This window comes from Trachinotus anak, unplaced genomic scaffold, assembly GCF_046630095.1.
Source record: "Trachinotus anak isolate AG129_WGS33_773 ecotype Australia unplaced genomic scaffold, CSIRO_AGI_Tana_v1 ptg000025l, whole genome shotgun sequence".
In the NCBI taxonomy this organism is placed as follows: Eukaryota; Metazoa; Chordata; class Actinopteri; order Carangiformes; family Carangidae; genus Trachinotus; species Trachinotus anak.
In genome coordinates, this window is record NW_027273876.1 from 11,979,929 (window position 1) to 11,998,561 (window position 18,633).

General features: G+C 40.4%; 2 protein-coding genes across 5 annotated transcripts; one reads left to right on the forward strand and one right to left on the reverse strand.

Annotated features, from left to right (window-relative positions):
- The first annotated feature begins 171 nt into the window (after positions 1-171).
- LOC139609080 (chaperone Ric-8A) lies at positions 172-12,407 on the forward strand. Of its 3 annotated transcripts, none has more exons than XM_071463333.1 (14): positions 172-310; positions 5,305-5,399; positions 5,499-5,546; positions 6,922-6,939; positions 7,062-7,151; positions 7,252-7,865; positions 8,366-8,501; positions 8,720-8,908; positions 9,290-9,384; positions 9,713-9,863; positions 10,029-10,124; positions 10,246-10,390; positions 11,015-11,294; positions 11,940-12,407. In XM_071463333.1, the coding sequence occupies exons 2-14, from the start codon at positions 5,310-5,312 to the stop codon at positions 12,079-12,081; spliced, it is 2,094 nt and encodes a 697-aa protein (XP_071319434.1). In that variant the 5' UTR covers positions 172-310; positions 5,305-5,309; the 3' UTR covers positions 12,082-12,407. The 3 variants fall into 3 exon arrangements, with proteins under 3 accessions (XP_071319434.1, XP_071319432.1, XP_071319433.1); XM_071463331.1 differs by lacking the exon at positions 172-310 and adding an exon at positions 603-3,850; XM_071463332.1 differs by lacking the exon at positions 172-310 and adding an exon at positions 3,859-4,859.
- On the reverse strand, positions 12,222-18,596 carry irf3 (interferon regulatory factor 3). 2 transcript variants are annotated; one of them, XM_071463335.1, is made up of 11 exons: positions 18,396-18,596; positions 17,072-17,238; positions 16,687-16,858; positions 15,946-16,019; positions 15,785-15,845; positions 15,588-15,656; positions 15,222-15,467; positions 14,958-15,048; positions 14,392-14,681; positions 14,166-14,284; positions 12,222-13,635 (listed from the first exon to the last, which is right to left on the reverse strand). In XM_071463335.1, exons 2-11 carry the CDS (start codon positions 17,234-17,236, stop codon positions 13,522-13,524), a joined length of 1,401 nt encoding a protein of 466 aa, XP_071319436.1. In that variant the 5' UTR covers positions 17,237-17,238; positions 18,396-18,596; the 3' UTR covers positions 12,222-13,521. The 2 variants fall into 2 exon arrangements, with proteins under 2 accessions (XP_071319436.1, XP_071319437.1); XM_071463336.1 differs by having other exon boundaries at positions 15,588-15,653; positions 18,396-18,575.
- Between the last annotated feature and the right edge of the window lie 37 nt (positions 18,597-18,633).

Below are 18,633 nucleotides of genomic sequence, written 5' to 3' on the forward strand. Positions count from 1 at the left end.
GACAGTTTCCAAGGATATACAGTACAATGTGATAAATAATACAAGCAGGCTAGTGTTTACAGCCATTCAATTGTTATAGTTACTTATTTTACTGCCACTCACAGCATATGTTTTGAATTTCTATGCTCTTTCGTACTTGTGTTTCAGTGTGTCCAGGTCTAGATGTTTGTCTTCTGAATGATAGGGGATGATCTTCAGTGCTGGAGCATGCTCCTCCTGTGTGTCCTCTGACCTTTTCACCTCCAGAGTCTGAACATTGTCCCCTGAGAGGACCGTGTTTGCGTCTGACCTGCAGGTCCAACAGAATGAGGTATTGATTAATATGCATTTCATGAACCAAACAAGTCATACAGATATAAGACAAAGATAAACAAGTACGTAGGGAAGCTTTTATTCCCTCCATCCTAAAAGTCTTTGTGTTTCTTCTCTGTCATTAGCTGTATATTTACTGATGTTTTTCACTCACCTGTGAGTCGGTGGAAGTGGTGAGGCAACAGTCAAAGACACAGTCAGCAGCAGCAGAACAATTATCTCCATACCGCACTGGCCTGTGGCAGAAAAAATATTAAACTTAGTAAAACAGAGATGTAAGCATCTTTGTCCAAAAAAGTCAATAAACATGTCTATCATGTATTAGAGACCTCTTCAAAGTATAATGAAACTTACCACCAAGAAAATGTAAAAACCAGCTGTGGCTTTTTGAGTGAACCATCAATCCAGATGTTCAGTTGTAGTTTCTTGCTGATTGTTGGATGCCCAAGTCTGTTATCCCTCTCCACCTCTGGCCCTTTATAGTGTGATAGCAGGGTGCGGGGGTGTGTCTGTAACAGTCATTATACTGTCTGACCAACTCCCACACTTACAATTAATCAGTCATGGTGGCAGTTTTATTCTCTGTTTACAAGAGCTGTGATGCTAACTTAAACAACCTTTTAACAACAATGTCCAAACACAACATTGTGCTTATACTTGCCGTGACCTTGTACGTTGTGTGATGTTTACGTTGATTATTATGTTCACTTTTTGCTCCACCAATCCCCCCCCCCCCTTCCACCCATCCACATCCTCCTCAATCCCTCGCTCTCTCACTCCACTTGCTGCTGAGCAATTGTTCCAGAAATCACTCTTTCATTTCCATCACCTGCAGGAAGCCCACAGAGCTCAAAATAACCCCAATTCTCCTCCAGGCTTTTCTTTATCGCCTCCTTTTTTCCTGTGCCTTTTTCCCTTGAGTCACTTTTGCCGTCAATGTGTTTATTCCTGAAATGTCCTTCGCACAACCCCTCTCCCATACAGTGTTTGGGAAAACAAGTGCTTGATCTCAGCCCTTTCCTCAAAGCTAATAGATTTTGATGAAATTGTAGCATTTCAGATTGGTTTATGGCTTTATTAGCCCACCTAAAAATGGTCACAGAAATAAGAAATAATGAACTTTTCAGTTTTGGCATTTGGCCACATTCTAACCTCTCTCTAGGAAATTATCCCATAATTCCTTATCTTTTAATGATGCAAATCCTCGAGGAGGCAGTGTCACGTTTTTCCAACATCCACACTCTGTTTCTCCCAGCATTTCTCCTCCTCTCTAAATCACAACATCCCCTCTTGAGTCTATTGTGTACCTTTCCTGTGACTACCATCTGTGCAGTTTGTGCTGTCAGTGTAGAGCACTGAGTCATCACTGGCGTACGTTCACACTAGAGCATCAGCGGTCAAATGATACGTTTTTCCAAAATTAAGAACTGATTACACCAAGTGTTGTTTTCTGAGGTGGTTTCTCAGAAAACGTGAAATAACAGAGATTACGTGCCAAAAGCGTAGTCTCATTCCCAACCAGTTCCTGAACACCTGCTGCTGCCCGGCTTTAAGCAGATTGATCATTTTTGACTAAAAACATAAGCAGGCAAACATTTTAAACCCAAGTAAATGCATTCTACATTAGGAAACAAAGCCTGATGGCAATATGACGTCAATAGCTTGTAAAAACAGTCCTCATTCAGTAACGTACTTTTCTATGGCCTCATCCAGAAAATTTGATTAAAGGTCAGTGAAACAATTTCAAAACAGTTTTTTTTTTCATTCCTATTAGAGATTATCAGGATATGTTCTGTTTCCCTGGAGTGCAATTTAGAAGTTGTATTTTATATGTGTTATTTAATTAAAGAGCCTCTTCAGATGTGTTTTGAGACATATAAATTTATTGCACTTTGAATAATGATTTGTTATAAATTATATGTACAGCTTCTTCCTCATTGAAAAATCCAGAATTAATGTATTTGCAAATGCTTTTCATTCACCAAGCTGGCAACATTTTACTTAAGATTGTGTACTGTTTAGTATTGATAAACATTAAACATATAAACATTTGATTATAACAGATTATAATGGAGTTATAAGTAGATATAAGTTTTTGTTATTGTATTTTTCAACAGTTTTAACTCTTCTTGACAACTTTAACTCAGCTTTGACAGATCATGAATCACAAATATAGTAAAATACAGCTGTATTGATATGAATTAATGCTACAAGCAGTGTTGAGTGGGCCCTCGCATTGTCACTTACGCCACTTGGTGCTGGCAGAAGGCTGATTAACCACTGTGCATTTTCGGGATTGAAATTTGCCACGCCACCACAGACGTTCAACGTAAGCTCAAAAGCTTCACAATTTAGAATCACAAAGGTCTTTAGAGTAAACTGACCAAATATGATGTTGATGACGTTTGTTAAAGTACAACGCCAGTAAAGAGCAAAGTTGCAGAGAAAATTCAAAATGGCTGATTTCCCTGTTGGGGTTGGGATGTGGTGCAGGAGGCTTTTTTGTAAGTCTTTGCATGTTACATGTGCCCACCAAAGTTCATACATATAGGTGAAACACATAGTGAGGTGTGCCTCGCCGAAATTCCAGGGGGTGCTATTGAGCCATTTTGCCACACCCATGTGCAAGACCCATAAAGTATGTACATTTTCACCAGGCCTGATGCATGTGCAGTTTCATGACTTCTTAATAAACGCTTAAAATGTCCTTATAGCTGTATACAACGACATTATAGTGGTGTATAAACCATTTATTACATGTTTATATAGTGTTCATAAATGCTTAATAGACAGGGTGAAAGTAAAGTGTTCGAAACTACTGGACACAAGATGTCTCTAAACACAAAGAGTGAAAAGTCCATTCTCACTGTACATATAATATATACATTAATAGCTGATTCATTTAACAGACTCCATACCCTACAAATATTTATTTACAAATATTTACTATGATATAAAACAGCCGTACTATCCTGGAGGCTCGTCTTAGAAGAAAAAAATGCATCACACAAATAACAAAACCATAAAGATCCATACTCTGTCCAGCTTTCCATTAAAGTGGAGTGACTTGTACAGGGGTCATGAGTTTAGGCTGCATGCAATATCCAAGGTTTTGTGACAACCACTTATGATGCTGGTCTGTGTCAAAATGATTAAAGCAGATAATCACGGATGCATACGTCAGTGACAATGGTTGTTTTTTCATCTACTGTAAAGGTCACTGAAAGTCATCTGCCCCTTGTAGTTCTGACTTGTTGATATCTGATATCTCAAGTGTCTAATTCATCTTGAAGGAATATGCGTTTAAGAAAGCACTTTGTCAGGACTCCTCTGACTTTTCTCCTGCTATCGCTGACGTAGTGCGCATCCTGTTGTTGTAAGCTTGCAGCTACCAGCCGGCCACTTTAGCCTCTCTGCCCTGTTTCCTCTACCCACTGGGCACAAGAGTGAGCATCCTGCCAGGAAAGCCCGTCTTTACCTCACATGTCATCTTCTCACAGTTCTTATCTTAGAGGTCACTCAAGACACTTCGCTAGAAGTGAGTAAATGTGTTTATTCAGCTAACCTACTTTTAACCATCATACACTGACTATGACCATTGAAAGTAGGTTAGCTAAGCTGAACACAAAAACCTCTTATTTACTGGAATAGAATCAGAATATTTTATTCCAGTATGTTTGCTGTCACCCCTTAGCACAGATTGATTTCTGTTGCACCTGCTCTGGTGTAGATTAGCACCATCTGTAGCTTATGGCATAAGTACAGTGTTAAAGTTTACCCTGAACAGAAATATTTTACAATACACAATTACACACCCTGTATTATGCAAATGATAAACAACCTCTTCTGTGTGAATTGACCGTAAAAATAGCTCCATCTTGTGGGAGTAGACACAAACATGGTTATGATAAAGAGTCCACAAAATTCAATTCACTGTGCATTCTAACTTATGAATGATTTTTGCTAAATAAATATACAGATACTTTGAGATTTAAAATACTGAAAAATACTGATGTTGCCACAATGTTTTTCAAGTCTGGCTTAGCCAGCAGTAACTCCAGTGTGGTTATGCAACAGCTAGAGAAGCGTGATAAGAACAAAATCTTAATGGTTATTTTAGAGTCTCCTAAGCTTTTAACAGATTTGAGTAAAATAGTGTGTTGAAACTGGACAGAGTTGAAACTGGAGAGAGAGAGTTGTGCAGCACAAGTCTAAAAACCTATGAAAGGTTGGAGGGTCAACACTGAGAGATATAAGCTTAGAGTCCATTAGTGGATTATAACCATAACCACTCCATGGCTACTGCATCTCTCGTGGATTAAAGTGAGAGAGAGAGTTAGGCAGAGTGAATGAGGGTGACTGGAAAGCAAGTGAACTGAGCAAATTCAAAGGCAGAACACAGCACTCTGCACATACGTAGACTGAGAAACGCCGGGATACAAGCTGCAGTAAAGTTGGAACAGTGACAGCACTTTGGCCTGGAAGAGTTAAGGTGATTTTGGCACATCTACAGTACATCACCTGGCTGATAAAGTGAATTGTCCAAGGTAAGTTTAGACATATGTTGTGAAAGGGAACTCTTGTCGATGTATCTCCATTTTTATGTAAGAAATTAAATAGATTGCATTTCTATCTGGATAATTGTTATGTAAAAGATAAAGGTTCATCTTTCATTAGCCAGGAAACATTTATCAGTGATCAAACTGATATGACTATCTTGATGACATGTTGGTATGATGAGTATTTTACTGAATGGAATCATTTCTGCTCATTAATTCCATATTTATTTCGTCTTGTTTCCATCTTACAAGCAAATTACAGACAACATATACTGCAGAAGCTGTTTTTGTCATTATAATGCATAACCTCTGTCACCGCCATCCTCATCATTGTTGTTGTGTAACTTTAATTTTGTTATGGCCTGAATGATTATTCTGCTCCTGTACGTGTGTGTGTGTGTGTGTGTGTGTGTGTGTGTGTGTGTGTGCGCAGGAAGCATGGACGTGGACTTGGAGGGGATTATCCAGTGCATCAAGCAGGGGGATGAGAACGGTGTTCAGATACAGCTGCAGGAGTTCAACAAAGAGGTAACGCCACACAGAAGCGCACATACTCTCATGTCTGGATGATACACTGCTGCTTATTACAGTTGCAGACCATTTTTGTCATCGTTTCTCTCCCCACAGTATGCCCAGTGCTTCTTCTTTGATGCAGAGGAGAGGGACCGAAGGAAAGTAAGCTGGTTATGTTGTTGCTGCACCCATTAACGGAGACAAAGTTTACCATGCTATCCCTGTTCTCCCAGTGTTCCTTAAACCTCACCTATTGTAATCCCCCCACCCCACTCCTCTTTGTCATCCACCCCTCCCTCCCCACAATCCACAGTCTGTCTGTGATTAGTAATTCTGCTGTATCAGTTGTATCCCTGATCCTCTCTCCTTGCATGCTCAGGCAGATTGAGCCTGTGCAGAGCGATTGAATAACCAGCATACTGCGTGTTAATCTATCCCACACTTTCAGCTCTGTTCAGTGGCTGCTCATTTACAACCACTGAGCAGCAGGTCTGGAGCCATATCCACAAAGGATCTTCTAATTCAGAAGAAAAGAATCTCCTAACTTTGGGACTCCTATAAGTTTTTGGTCTAAAAGTAATTCACAAAGCATTTTAGAGCTAAAAATAGATCCTACATCCTACAAGAGATCACTGCAACCTCCTCACAATCAGTCTACAGCTGCAGGTAATCATCAAGGGGTTTTGAAAATATATAATATATAAAATATATATAATATAAATACAAAAATAAGACTGGATAAAACTTTTATCTGTGTATCTATTTTGTATCTATTTTCACTAAAAAATGTCAATTAAACTTTTTACATTATTGAAATTAAATAATATTAATAATGATGAAGGATGTTTTTAATATAATTTTTTTATTTGATTTAATTCAGTTTATTCTTAATTTAGTACATTGAAATATTCTATTTTTTAAGTAAATGTTTTATTAATTAATTTGATTGAATTTTTAAATGTATTTTTCTTTAATTAAAAAATAATATAATTTAATAATTAGATTTGATTTCATATTTAATAAAAAAAATTCAATCCCATTTTAATGAACTTAATCTAAAATTTGATTAGATTACATTTTTTAAATTTTAATTTTAATTTCAATTGGACTTTTATTTCATTTTTTATTTTTGTTTGTTAATCCAGTCTAATCCAATCAAGTTCTTTTCAAACTCTTACTTATTTATGATTATTTTATTTCACATTCAGTGACACAGACCACTCACCTGTCAACCAATCACTGTAGACAGTGAGTCAATTAATTGAGAAACATGATTTTATCCAAGGCAGCATGGTCAGCTCCGTCCCCTCCGTCAGCTGAGGATATTCTCTCAGTCCCTCAGTAAAGATGGCTCTTAGGAAGCTGCAGTGAATTGCTCTTAAACATTTAGCAGTGTTTTATTCACAAAACACTTTGTGAATATGGCCCCCGAATCAGAGAGATGTTGATTTTCTCTGCCTAACAAATATGTACTGATATTATTTTCTCTCTCCTTTGCTGCATCGCTCACTGAAATTGGACTGTCCACCTTCTAAAGCAAAGAAAGCTAGAAGAGGTACAGTGCTGTCAGTTTTAAGTATTGCTTTTGGATGCACACGAGAACGCCCTAACTAATTAATAAACTGTAATAAAGTGTGAGGCATTTGATCTTATTTATTCTATGCCCTGCTGTACCAGTTCAGGAAGAATAAAGTGAGGGAGTACGCTGACTCTGACTCCGACTGTGATGAGTACGACCAGGAGGATCGAGGCCTCATCCTCAGACAGGTAACTGACACTGTCACTTTCTGCTCACCCAGAGGTATTGTCAGTTGGTCCTTAGAAGAATACTGTCTAACTAAATGTCTACTTCTGTTTCTGCCCTCAGAATCTAGCTGTTGTCCTGATGAGGTTTATAAGAACAGGAGTTAAATGTCGTCTCTTAAGAGTATCCCTGCGCACCCTGAGGATCCTGTCCAGGGACAATAAGGTCCTGGGCCCCTTGGTGACTGACAGCGCTCTGCTGACTCTGGCCAAAATTGCTGGGCTGACCACAAGTGATGCCACTGATGAAAACAGTGACCCCGACTCTGATTTTTATGATAACATCATCGCTTCTCTTGCTGAGGCCAAAGTTTTGCACTGCCGCAGCGATGAGGATGAAGGTGACGCTGAAGCCAATGGCCGAAATGAAGAGTACCCTGTCCTTGATGAGGACACCAAGAGTGACATTAGCAACGCCAACAGTGGAGAACTGGACAGCATCAGCTGGTTTGGGAGCCACAGGACCAGCATCAACGAAATGCACCGAGGCGGCGTCCATCACAAGGTGCTGGAGCGAGGGAGGAAGGACCGCAGAGAGAGCAAGATCGATGGGGAGGAGGAGGACGAGGAGGAGGACGAGGAGTCAGGAGAGGAGGCACAGAGAAAAGAGGCCATGAAGGTGTTGTGTAATGTGGTGTACAACAGCACCTGGGCACAGGAGAGGTTCAGTGCTCTCAGGTGGGTTTACTCATAGGTCACAGACACATACACAACAATCCAGTGCCAAAACAAGCTTTAGATTTCTGGGCCAGTTTTGCTGTTTGTTTCTTATTGCAGCAGACAATATAAAGTTTCTTACAGCCACAGTAGGGTTAAGTAGCAAAACATTATTTAGATGAAGCCTATTCATCCATGTTAAACACCAAGCTTTGATGCCAACCCTTCTGAATCACTTCTTTTTAGACTTAACAGCCTTCTACAATCACAAAGGGATAAACCCACAGTAGAAAAGCAGTGACATGGCCCAGTGTTCACAGACTATTTGATGATCTGGATAATTGTACACATACGGGCCAATGTTTAATTTGAAAGCAACAAGTGAGGGGGATGGAAACTGACAGTGCAGACTGAGACAGATTGTGTACAGCTAACCTCAGAGATAATGTTATTCTCATTTGTTATAACCTTAATTTAGCTTATGTACAAATTCTTCCTCATACCTCCTCCTTTTCCATCAGGCTCCTGTGTGGTCTCACAGAGCGTCTGTCCTCCAGTGTCAATTGCTCTTCTCCCTCCAGTGTTCAGTTCTATGAACTACGCCTCATGTTCCTCATTACTGCACTAAGGCCAGAGCTCAGCACTCAGCTTCAACAGGTAACATAACCACACTTACTACAAAGTCATTGCATTAAATATCCAGTGCAGTATAGATTATGGTTGTCACAATATGTGGTAGATAATTCTGATGTAACAAACCTAGGCTGCTTTTTTAATCACACCACCTTCAGTTTATTCTAACACTCATATGAACAGACAGAGATTCTTGTACTGGCCTCCCTCCTGCTCTCACACACATTGTTTACCTCTTCCAGGAGGGTGGGGTGTCCATCCTCACAGCAGCCCTGGAGAGCTGCCTGGAGGTTCAGTGGAAGGACCAGTATGAGTGTGTGTTGAACCCAGCAGCACCACCGATCTCTCTGGAAGCCTCTCAGCGTGTCATAGAGATACTGAAAATCCTCTTTAATATCACCTATAGCACCCACAGGCAAGAGCCAAGTGAGGTCAGTGAATATGAGGAGAATAATAAACCTGTCATTCTTAGGCGTAATAGAAGTAGTTAGAGGAAATAGTTCACATACACTTGGAAGATCTCACATATTAGAAACGTTTGTTGGAATGATGTTTATTTTTTTACAGCTAATCATTCATCTTAAACTGTGGGGCCAAAACAGTACAGCTAAGATAGTGCTGTTATTCTTCACATTTGCTATCTGTCACCACCTCTGTCTATCTTTGAGGAAATACATCCACTTTAAATGTACTAAAGAACAGCTTAAATCAAAACCTATTCTATTTTGACCCCCACTGTCTCTCAACGGTGTCTTATACATTACCCACCCACTCAGCTGTTGTACAGAGGGAAATGTTTTCTCCTCCCTCAGGATGATGCAGCTCTTTACCGACACCTGGTGGCTCTCCTGCGTCTCTGCCTGATGAGGAAGTGCGTGCTGTCAGATGATACTGATGAACTGCAGGGGTGAGCGTGACCCAAAGTCAAGTTGGACAGAAATAAATTTGCAGTGACAATCATTGTTTATACGGTGATGCATTTAACCGTCTAGTTTCACGGTTTCTGACTTCTTCATATTTTCTTAGTCTATATCTCAATTTAACTTTATTACAGATCAAATGAATTTGAATCACACCTGTATTGTTACTAGATCAGTATTTTTACCACTTAATGGTGTTTTATGTTTACCAGTGTAGAATAATCCATCATGCCAAATTGAACCAAGTGTGTCTCTGTGCTCTCTCTTATTGTCATCCTGTCATTCTCTGCTCCTGTAATTGTCTCAATGCCACAGTCACACGGTCAACCTGTTGTCAGCGCTGCCTCTCCAGTGTCTCGACGTGCTGCTGATGGTGCCTCTAGAGCCCGACTCGAAGCAGTGCCAGGGCGTCAACATGGACTGTGTACACACCCTGCTGACCTTCATGGAGAAACGTCTGGAGTCGGTGAGTGGTGGTGTGGAGAGAGGGGCGGAGATGTTGTCTCTTAGATTCATTTGTAGTTTTTGAAGTTTGCTCCCAAAAAAGCTGACCTTTTTTACTTTTAAAGCGAGACTGTTTGCTAATACTGAAATAACCTGAGGCCATCTTTCTTGTTTGTTTGATTCTCAGGGCGATAAGATCAAAGAGAAGCTTACACCTATACTCAATCTTCTGACAGAGAGCTGCAGGGCCCACAGAGAAACACGCCACTACATCAGGAAACATGTAAGTACTCCTGTGAAAACATGACGCCTTCACAAAAGCTCATTTCACATTTTGCTTCTCACAACATTTTGATCATATTTGAAGCTAGACAACTGAAATTATGATTAATCCCCATCATTAGATCCTGCCCCCTCTGAGAGATGTATCCCACAGGCCGGAGGAAGGCTCCACAGTAAAAAGTCGTCTGATCCGTCTCATGACTCATCTGGATACAGACCTCAAACACTGTGCTGCCGACCTCATCTTTGTCCTCTGCAAAGAAAACGGTAAAAGACAATATCACTACCTCTGGATTAATGGGGAGAGATGAAATAACAAAGTCTATTCATAAAAATTTAGTATGTTACGTTGAAATTATCAGATGCGATCAAGACAGCAGGTGTACCTGGCTTTTGTTATCCGATTTCAAAATATTGATATGGATGCAAAACCTCAGCATTGTTTTTTTTTTATTGTTTTTAACTTTATAAATCCTTCAATCCTCCTTACTTTTCCTCTAAGATGACCTCAAAGATTCTTGTTAAATGAAATCATGCATAAAAATTTTATATCTACTTTTTGCAGTAGGTCCTTGAATCTATGCAATACTTTTAAAACATTCAAATCTAAATGGCTGCTATCATAATGATCATGAGTTTTATACATTTCTTAAATTTCAGCTTGACATAATCAGAAACTTTGGGCTCTGTATGCACAACATTCATTTGTAATTAATGATCCCCTTGTGTGAATGTGTAGTGTTGAAAATGTTTTTGTAGCTTTTCTGTTTTTCATCTCATTATTTCCTTTAGTTTAGACACCTAAGTAGAAAACATTAAAAACACACGGTTTTCATCAACATTTTGTGTATCCAATACACCTTCCCCTATCACCCTCTCTTCTTCTTCCAGTGGGGCGTTTTGTCAAATACACAGGTTACGGTAATGCAGCGGGCCTGCTGGCCACCAGGGGTTTGTTGGGCGGCCAGGGGTCCAGGACTTCCAGCTCTGACGCCCAGTACTCCAGTGACTCTGACTCTGACACTGAGGAGTACCGAGAGGCCAAAGATCGCATCAACCCGGTGACGGGGCGGGTGGAGGCAGAGCACTCAGACCCCATGGAGGGCATGACAGAGGAGGAGAAGGAGGAGGAGGCCAAGAGACTGATCATGCTCTTTAACAAGCTGTCTAGGTCAGTGAAATGACAAGGAGTTATGGATACAATATCACATTTCTTAGTCTATTCGACTAGAGATTTCTTAGAGTTTTAATCAAGTTTTGCCCAAAAATGTTTTACTTTACTATTTTAAATAAAGCAAAGGTAAGATATTTAACTGTTGCTGAAAATATTGCATAATAAAGAGGTTGCAGTTTCTGCTAAATTTCTGTTATCAAAGCATTTTAACATCTTAAAGGCAACTAAAGGACTGTATTCTTTATTGCACATGTAGTAGATATCATAATTCTCTGCTCTATCCCTTATGTTTTTTTTATATGAGAAAGCCTAATATCTACCCACATCATGCATTAACTTATTCTTTATCATGAAGTTAGTATTTCCACTTAACATTTGCAGAGAGGAAGCTGGTGATAGATCATATGATGATAGAGGTGACACATCAGAAATATATATTTTTTTATACTGACAACTCTGAATCAACTTTATTTGTATAAATCTTAAAAATGGTAACAGGTTAAAATGATAATAAAATAAAATACAAAGAATAAAAACCAAAGGAAAAGGGCCCTCTTCACCAAGCCTGTGAGCAAGCAAAGATTAAATGAGAACAAGAAGAACAATGTTATTACTGATGATGACATTTTTGGTGTTTTGCAGGGACAGCATTATCCAGCCGATGGGAGTGGATTCAGAGGGGAAGCCGGTCCCAATGTTGGGACTGAGGGAAAATTCCCTCACTGAGGAGGGGAGGTCTGAGTCAGAGGATGACGGAGAAGCAGAGGAAGGAGGGAAGAACTGAAACATGTCAAATCCATTCATCCCATTCATTTTTTGTACATGTCCAGTCTCTTAAGTTTGACATTGCAAATATATTTGTTGTAAATGTACGCACAACATGTAAACAAAGTGATGTAGTTCTCATCCGCACCCAGTAAACCATTATGGAACTGAACAAACTTTTTTTATTTATTTTATTTTGGGTTCATAATAATAACATAGAGCAGTAAAACACACTGGTTTGAGATAAGAGTAAAATTCTGAATTGACAGTAGATTCTGAGAAGGAGCTGATTTCTTCTTCTACATGATAATATCCTAAAATATTTGAATAAAGTCTTGAAACGTATTGTTTGTTGTGATACTGTGTGTTACATGTTTCAATGTGTAGCTTCATTTAGTCGTCTCTAAAATGTTTCAGAGTAAATTCCAAAGAGGCCACATCTACAGTAGTACAGAGTCAGGGTAGTTGTGACCCTTAAATAAAGCACGATGAAATAACATCTACGCAGCATATTCACTTTTTTCTGGATGTATTTTTGGCACAGAACTGTTCTGTGCTCAGATGTAAATTGAGCATATTGTGCCATAAATCTCATGTGACACAGGATAAAAAGCATTCAGACTGATTCCAGATGCTCTGATCACGTGTTCTTGAATCAGCTTGAACTTGACTGAACTGTTCCAAGGCTTTCGTTTTTTGTTATAGTATTTCCATTTTACTGTTGAACACACAGTGCATCATTTTTGCTAAGCGGCTTCTTTATGAAACTAAGTTACCACATATACTCCATAACCAGTTTTACACTTAGATGTTTGCATGAATACTGTAAACAGAAGAAGAAATAAGATCAACAGGATGACTGAACCTTTGGATGGCATTTCACATTTCATGGAATCACATCAGTTTTGAGGAAAATACACGGTTTCGCTTTATAGCACGAAACGAGTGGATTGCACCTATTTCATCACAAACACACTATTTGGGAGCTGAAAGCAGAATGGATAAAATGAGTCACTGTTTACCTCTTGAGATGATTGACAGGGCTCTTTTCTTTAGCTCATTCTCTTGCAGCAGGGTGCTCTGGGAATGTGGCCTTCATTTTAAAGCAACTCCACTACCAATAATATCACTGATGTAAGAAACATCCTGTGGAATCTGACCCCATCATTATTTCATGTAAAAATAAAAAGGTGTGTGTTAAGGCACATGGTACAAGTTTCACCTTAAATATATTAGCTTTGTTCAGTACCAGAAAGTTGTACCAGCACTAGTGCAATTGTTATGATTATTATTATTATTATTATTATTACCAGATCTAGTCTATTGGGTTTATAATCAGGATATAAAATGTTAATAAAAAATTTAAAGATGATTATTTCTGAGATGTTCCTGTCAAGGTTAGGGATTACAAAAAAAAAAGGAGTAAACAAAGACTTTTCTTCAGACTCAGCAAAGTACATCAGCACAACTCCATCATCTCTTCCAGCGACATCTGCAGCTCTACAGACTGCAGGGAGGAGGCGCCGCCATCAACAGCCATGTTCTTCAGTAACTCCATTGAAGTCAGCACCACCTGAGACGGAAACCAGAAAAAAAAAAAAAAAAACAACAAAAAAAAAAAAAAGAAACGGGGCAGAAATCAGATGCCATGACAAGAATGACAAGAGCGAGACGGCAAATTTGCACCTGACACAGGCCATGAAAGTCGAGAGAGCTTGAGCGATGAGACGTGTCAAGCTGGTTTCTTTTAAGTAACTTTTTGTTTAAGCTTTTCATTTCTCAGCATGCATTCCTCTGTAGAGGCTCGGGAGCAGAAAAGGCTTTTTTACACCTGAGGGATCAGCTGTCACCACTGGTATTCAGGCTTTGTTCCCTCAGTGCTATTAATCAATACTGAAACAAAATTGCCCCTTGAAAAGTGCTGCTGACTACAGCTCCCTTGAGTGGGCAATTTTGGGGGCTTGATCACTCATGAAATTTGATAGATGTATTTGCAGCAAAAAAAAAAAAAAAAAAGCCTTTTCTGCCAAACTGAGATACTGCTTTAAGTCTGTGAGAGCGCAGCACTGTCTGAGCGTTTTAATAATTCAAAGGTTCTCTCACCTCCACTGTGATGAGTTTCTTCTCCCAGGGCCTGTTGTCTGGGTCAGGCCACTTCTCCCCGAGGCAGAAGAACAGGGAGCAGGGAGGGCTATCTTTCCCCTCAATGAAGTCCAAAATTCCTAGAGGTAAAGGACAATCGATCATTATCAAGCCAACATGTAAAATATTGCATTTTTATTCAAAGGTATGTTAATAAAAAGCTGCATCATTTTTTCCTTTGGCCCACCTCGCACGAACTCCTTCAACATGTAAAGTGGTTGAGGCTGAAGTTTAGAAATCTCTTGGGGCCGTCTGCTACGATCAAACTTAGAGAAACTCCAAAACGCTTTGATTTCACCCCGTCGTAGGCCGTACACCACATGGCCTGACACCCCTATGTCCACGCCGTCGCCCAGCTTGTCCAGGATGCGTTTGGTCAGATTGGCTTGAGTTTGATCCAACATGGCCCCAGGACTTGGCAGATAGACCAAGGTCAGGCCTGAGTCGGGGTCCAAATCTTTCCCAGTGGGTTCAGGGCTGATGGGAAGACAATGTTTATTCATTTGATTGTTGAAATAATTGAATAGGTTATATGGCTGGCAGAGCCATGAGAGCATTAAAGGTAAGAGTTTGTCAGTGCTTACATGAGAAGATTGGCACCCCCCTCATATCTGCATGGTAAATATGAAGCTACAGCCATCTAACAAACATGTATCTAATATCTAACTATTGCTCTAACTCTGAAGCTAAACTGGCAACATCGAACCATTGTCAGACATGCTTCCTTTGCTGAAAGCTTTACTTTGATGTTACCTGTAGACTAAGCGGATCCCAGCTTCATTCTCAACCAGCTGCTCAGACACCTTCACCCCTCTGTAGTACACTGATATCCTGAACTGAGTCTCTGAGGTTTCGGGAAAGAGGAGAAGTGTATGAGCAAAGCAAAAATGCAACGCCACACCAGGCCATGTCATATTTAAAAGGCATTCTGAAAGATATTCATCTTTAATATTCCAAGGGGACATTTGTGAGTGACTGTGTAAATTCTCCTTTTTACGCTAACATCCATCAACTTACTTAAATTATCTCCATCGCAGGTCTTCATCATGTTGTGTAGGAACTGCTCCACCAGCTGCCCACTACAGGCCCCTCCCACAGCTTCCCCCATTGGAGGTGCTGGTTGCTCAGGCAACCCAGCTTCGCTGCCTGCACCCTCAATCATTACTGGATACTGCTGTTGCCCAGGCAACGCGTATCCACCAATCACGACCGGATTCTGCAGCTGCTGTTGCTCGGGAGGAGGCTCAAAGCCTGCGGTGGCCTCTGTGGAAAAGTTGGAGAAAATGAAAAACAGTTTCTAGGAAAGTACCTTGGTTACTCTTTGTTTTGTGCTCATACAGCAGCAGTGAGGAGGAAACGATCAGCACGGCTGATAAGTCGAACCTGATTCAGGGCCAATGTGCAGTCCCCTTAGACACTTTTGGAGAATATCCTGGTTGATAGTGGATTCTGCTGTAAATATTGATTGATTCAGAAATATTCAGACAGTGATCAAATTAATGCGCATTTGCAATCTTTTCTTAGATACGGATTTGATGCCTGAAGAAAATAAATAGTAAAAGTAAAAGTTGCTCCCTCACCTGAAAATACAACTTCTTCTGGAAGGTAGAGGCAGTCATCAAAGCACGAGACCACCTGGCTCTAAGGTATCACACATACACAGAGTTCATACGTAGTCACGTCATCACACAGCGTTGACATTTGACTTCCTGTGTTCCCACAAGTCAACACCGTCACTTACTTCTTCAGAAGGGAGGCCACAATCCTCAACCGTATCAGAGTCGTCTTTGTCCTGGGATCCAGCAGAAGACTTGGCTTTGAGAGTGAAAGCAAAGAACTGTGCTTATCATCTTTTCATCATCATTCATTCTCCTCAGAAACACCTCTTTAATCCTATCATCCCATTTACAAATGGCATTCACTCGTTGCGTCTTCCCTCAACAAATCTCAACCACAGAAACGCAAAACCAGACAGAAATGTATGGAGATCATCCACGTCAGATACGGAGGTGATCGGGTGCGTACTGCATGTGGTCAGTTCAGATTCTAACATAACCCACATGAGAACAGAAATTTGTATCTGTTTGTGTTGAGCACTTAGTGCACTACCTGATTTTTGTATTTATCTCATTTGCAATCCACAACGGTATACATAACTGGTGCTTTGTTAATTAGATTATGTAAGGTAATAAAAAGGTGCATTAGGCAGCACAAAAACCCCCTTCCTGGGATTATAGTTAAAACACACAAGCTGAATAATTTTGCATGAATAAACCTTCAAGACAAATGGAAACGTGTGATTGTGATCTTTTTGTATTATTTCTGCGCAGTTTTATTGCCAGGTGCCAGTGAGTACATAAACACTTTAGTGGGTCATTTTTAGTACAGAGGAAAGAGTCCTTTTTTAAAGTTTGCTTGTTATCAATTATGTTATTAAAGGGCCAAACGGTGACTGCGTGTGGACGCCGTGGTGGATGCTCACCTCCTGATGCTGACTCCTCCGGCCAGCGAAACACTTTATGGGGGTTAGCGGTTTCGTTCTTGTTGTCATTAACCATTTTGAAACCTTTGGCTCGGAGGGCGCTGCGGAAGTTCCTCTTCCAGACTGAGGGGTCTCCCTGAGCCCGGCCATTGCCACTCGCCTCTGCCCAGGCCTGCAGGGAAGAAAGAGGTTGAAGGCTGGAGGAATTACACTATATGAACAGCCCAAGGTTTAATACACGACGGGCTCTCACTGTCACTGTGTAGGATGCCACAAACACAGGGGATAAGTTCTGTCAAAATCATGTGTATGATTACTTCCTATCACTCTGCCAATGATATCTTTATGTGATATGATATTTCAGATGACTCTGCGTGAGAGTTACCTTAAAGATGAGAATGTCAGTGTTGGAGGAGTCCTGTCTTAAAGCGTGTTTCCACGGGATGGAGAACTCTGTTCTTTCTTGGTTTGTCCAGGTGACACCAGGATACCTGCTGCTGTCAATCTGGCTTCGCAGCCACGGGATGAGCAGTGGTTTGGAATGAGACATTTCTGCAGGAGCATGAAAACCATGTCCCATCAGCAGTGTCATCGAGGCTTACACGACCCTCAGTTCATGTACGACAGAAAGAATTTAATACAGTCAGCTTAATACATTGGATTTGTAATATTGGAATGATATTATCTATTGCATTTAAAACTCAAGTGCCCATCCAAATCCTTATATTAGCCCTAGTAGCTATCACTATCCCGAGTAACACATTCACTGCATTCACTGCAGTGCATTCACCTTAGTTCTACATATGTATCTGTATTTTTATTTGATCTATATATATATATATATATATATATATATATATATATTAATTATTAGAATTTGCAGGTCCACCTGAAAAGACACGTTTTGCCTGTAGAGGGCGATGTTTACTACATTTTTAAGCTGATTCATACAGAAAAAATGAAATGGGATGGTTACTTAAACTTTACGTTGTTCATTTTACTTGACCTTGTTCTTTAACTGTTCATTTAGTAGATGTTTCATGTAGAAATCCTGAATTATTAGAATAACTATCTTTTCCCGCTCCCACTAAATTATCAAAGGTTTCAGAAAAAATAAGCAATGCACAGTAAGCTGGTTTCTGCAGTACTGTGGTGCTGCTGGGAAAACTGGCTTCCATCTACATTTACTGGATAGCAAGAAAGAGGAAACGAATGTGAGGCCAGATGTTCAGCATGAGTGCAATACACACACACACACACACACACACACACATGCATTTACTTTAAACTGCTTTAATTACCTTTAATTATTACAGAAAAATGTATTCAAGCATTAAAACTGCTAGTTCACCATGAATGTGACCCCCCCCCCCCCCCCCCCCCCCCCCAGCAGTGCCCAGTATTAATATTAATATATACTAGTTTTTTTCATTGTATTTTCTTGCATTTGAAGTAGAACTTCAACAGGCTACAATGTCCCATCAAGAGGAAATACTCACAGTCCCTTCAAAATAAAACCTGAGCACAGTAGCCAACAGCAGTTTCAGCAGACGTCTATTTATGTACAGTACTGAAGTAATCCTGCGACTGTGTGATCGTGTTTGAAAAAAGGATATGGGAAAAAAATAAAAATAAGAGCTACTGAGGGCGATTTAAACCCGGGTGAAGTGTCTCAGCGACACTGACAGCTCCCGCACCGAGTCTCCTACCTGAGGGGAGGCTCCAGCCGCCGCAGCCGAGTGTGGGGTTCGAGGCCAGATGTCAGAGCTACGCGGTGCAGGACGACGGCTGTGGCCCAGGCGGTGCAGCTGTTTGACGGACTGTCGTTTAAAAGCCCAGCTGCTGATCCCTCGGGTGCCTCCGGGCCGCTCCCTCGGTCCTTCTCGGGAAACTCCGAGTCGTCAGTTTCGTTTTCCAGATGTGACGTCAGATTCGTTTTAAACCGGA

Bases quoted from the DNA above. Each gene is read 5' to 3' on its own strand.
- LOC139609080 (XM_071463331.1), top strand. From the start codon at position 3,796: ATGTCATCTTCTCACAGTTCTTATCTTAGAGGTCACTCAAGACACTTC. The intron at 9,385-9,712 runs GTGAGCGTGACC...TCAATGCCACAG, and splicing joins GATACTGATGAACTGCAGGG to TCACACGGTCAACCTGTTGT. The intron at 10,391-11,014 runs GTAAAAGACAAT...TTCTTCTTCCAG, and splicing joins TGTCCTCTGCAAAGAAAACG to TGGGGCGTTTTGTCAAATAC.
- irf3 (XM_071463335.1), bottom strand. From the start codon at position 17,236: ATGTCTCATTCCAAACCACTGCTCATCCCGTGGCTGCGAAGCCAGATT. The intron at 15,846-15,945 runs GTAAGTGACGGT...GTGATACCTTAG, and splicing joins GTGGCCTCCCTTCTGAAGAA to AGCCAGGTGGTCTCGTGCTT. The intron at 15,657-15,784 runs GTGAGGGAGCAA...CAATATTTACAG, and splicing joins AGAAGAAGTTGTATTTTCAG to CAGAATCCACTATCAACCAG.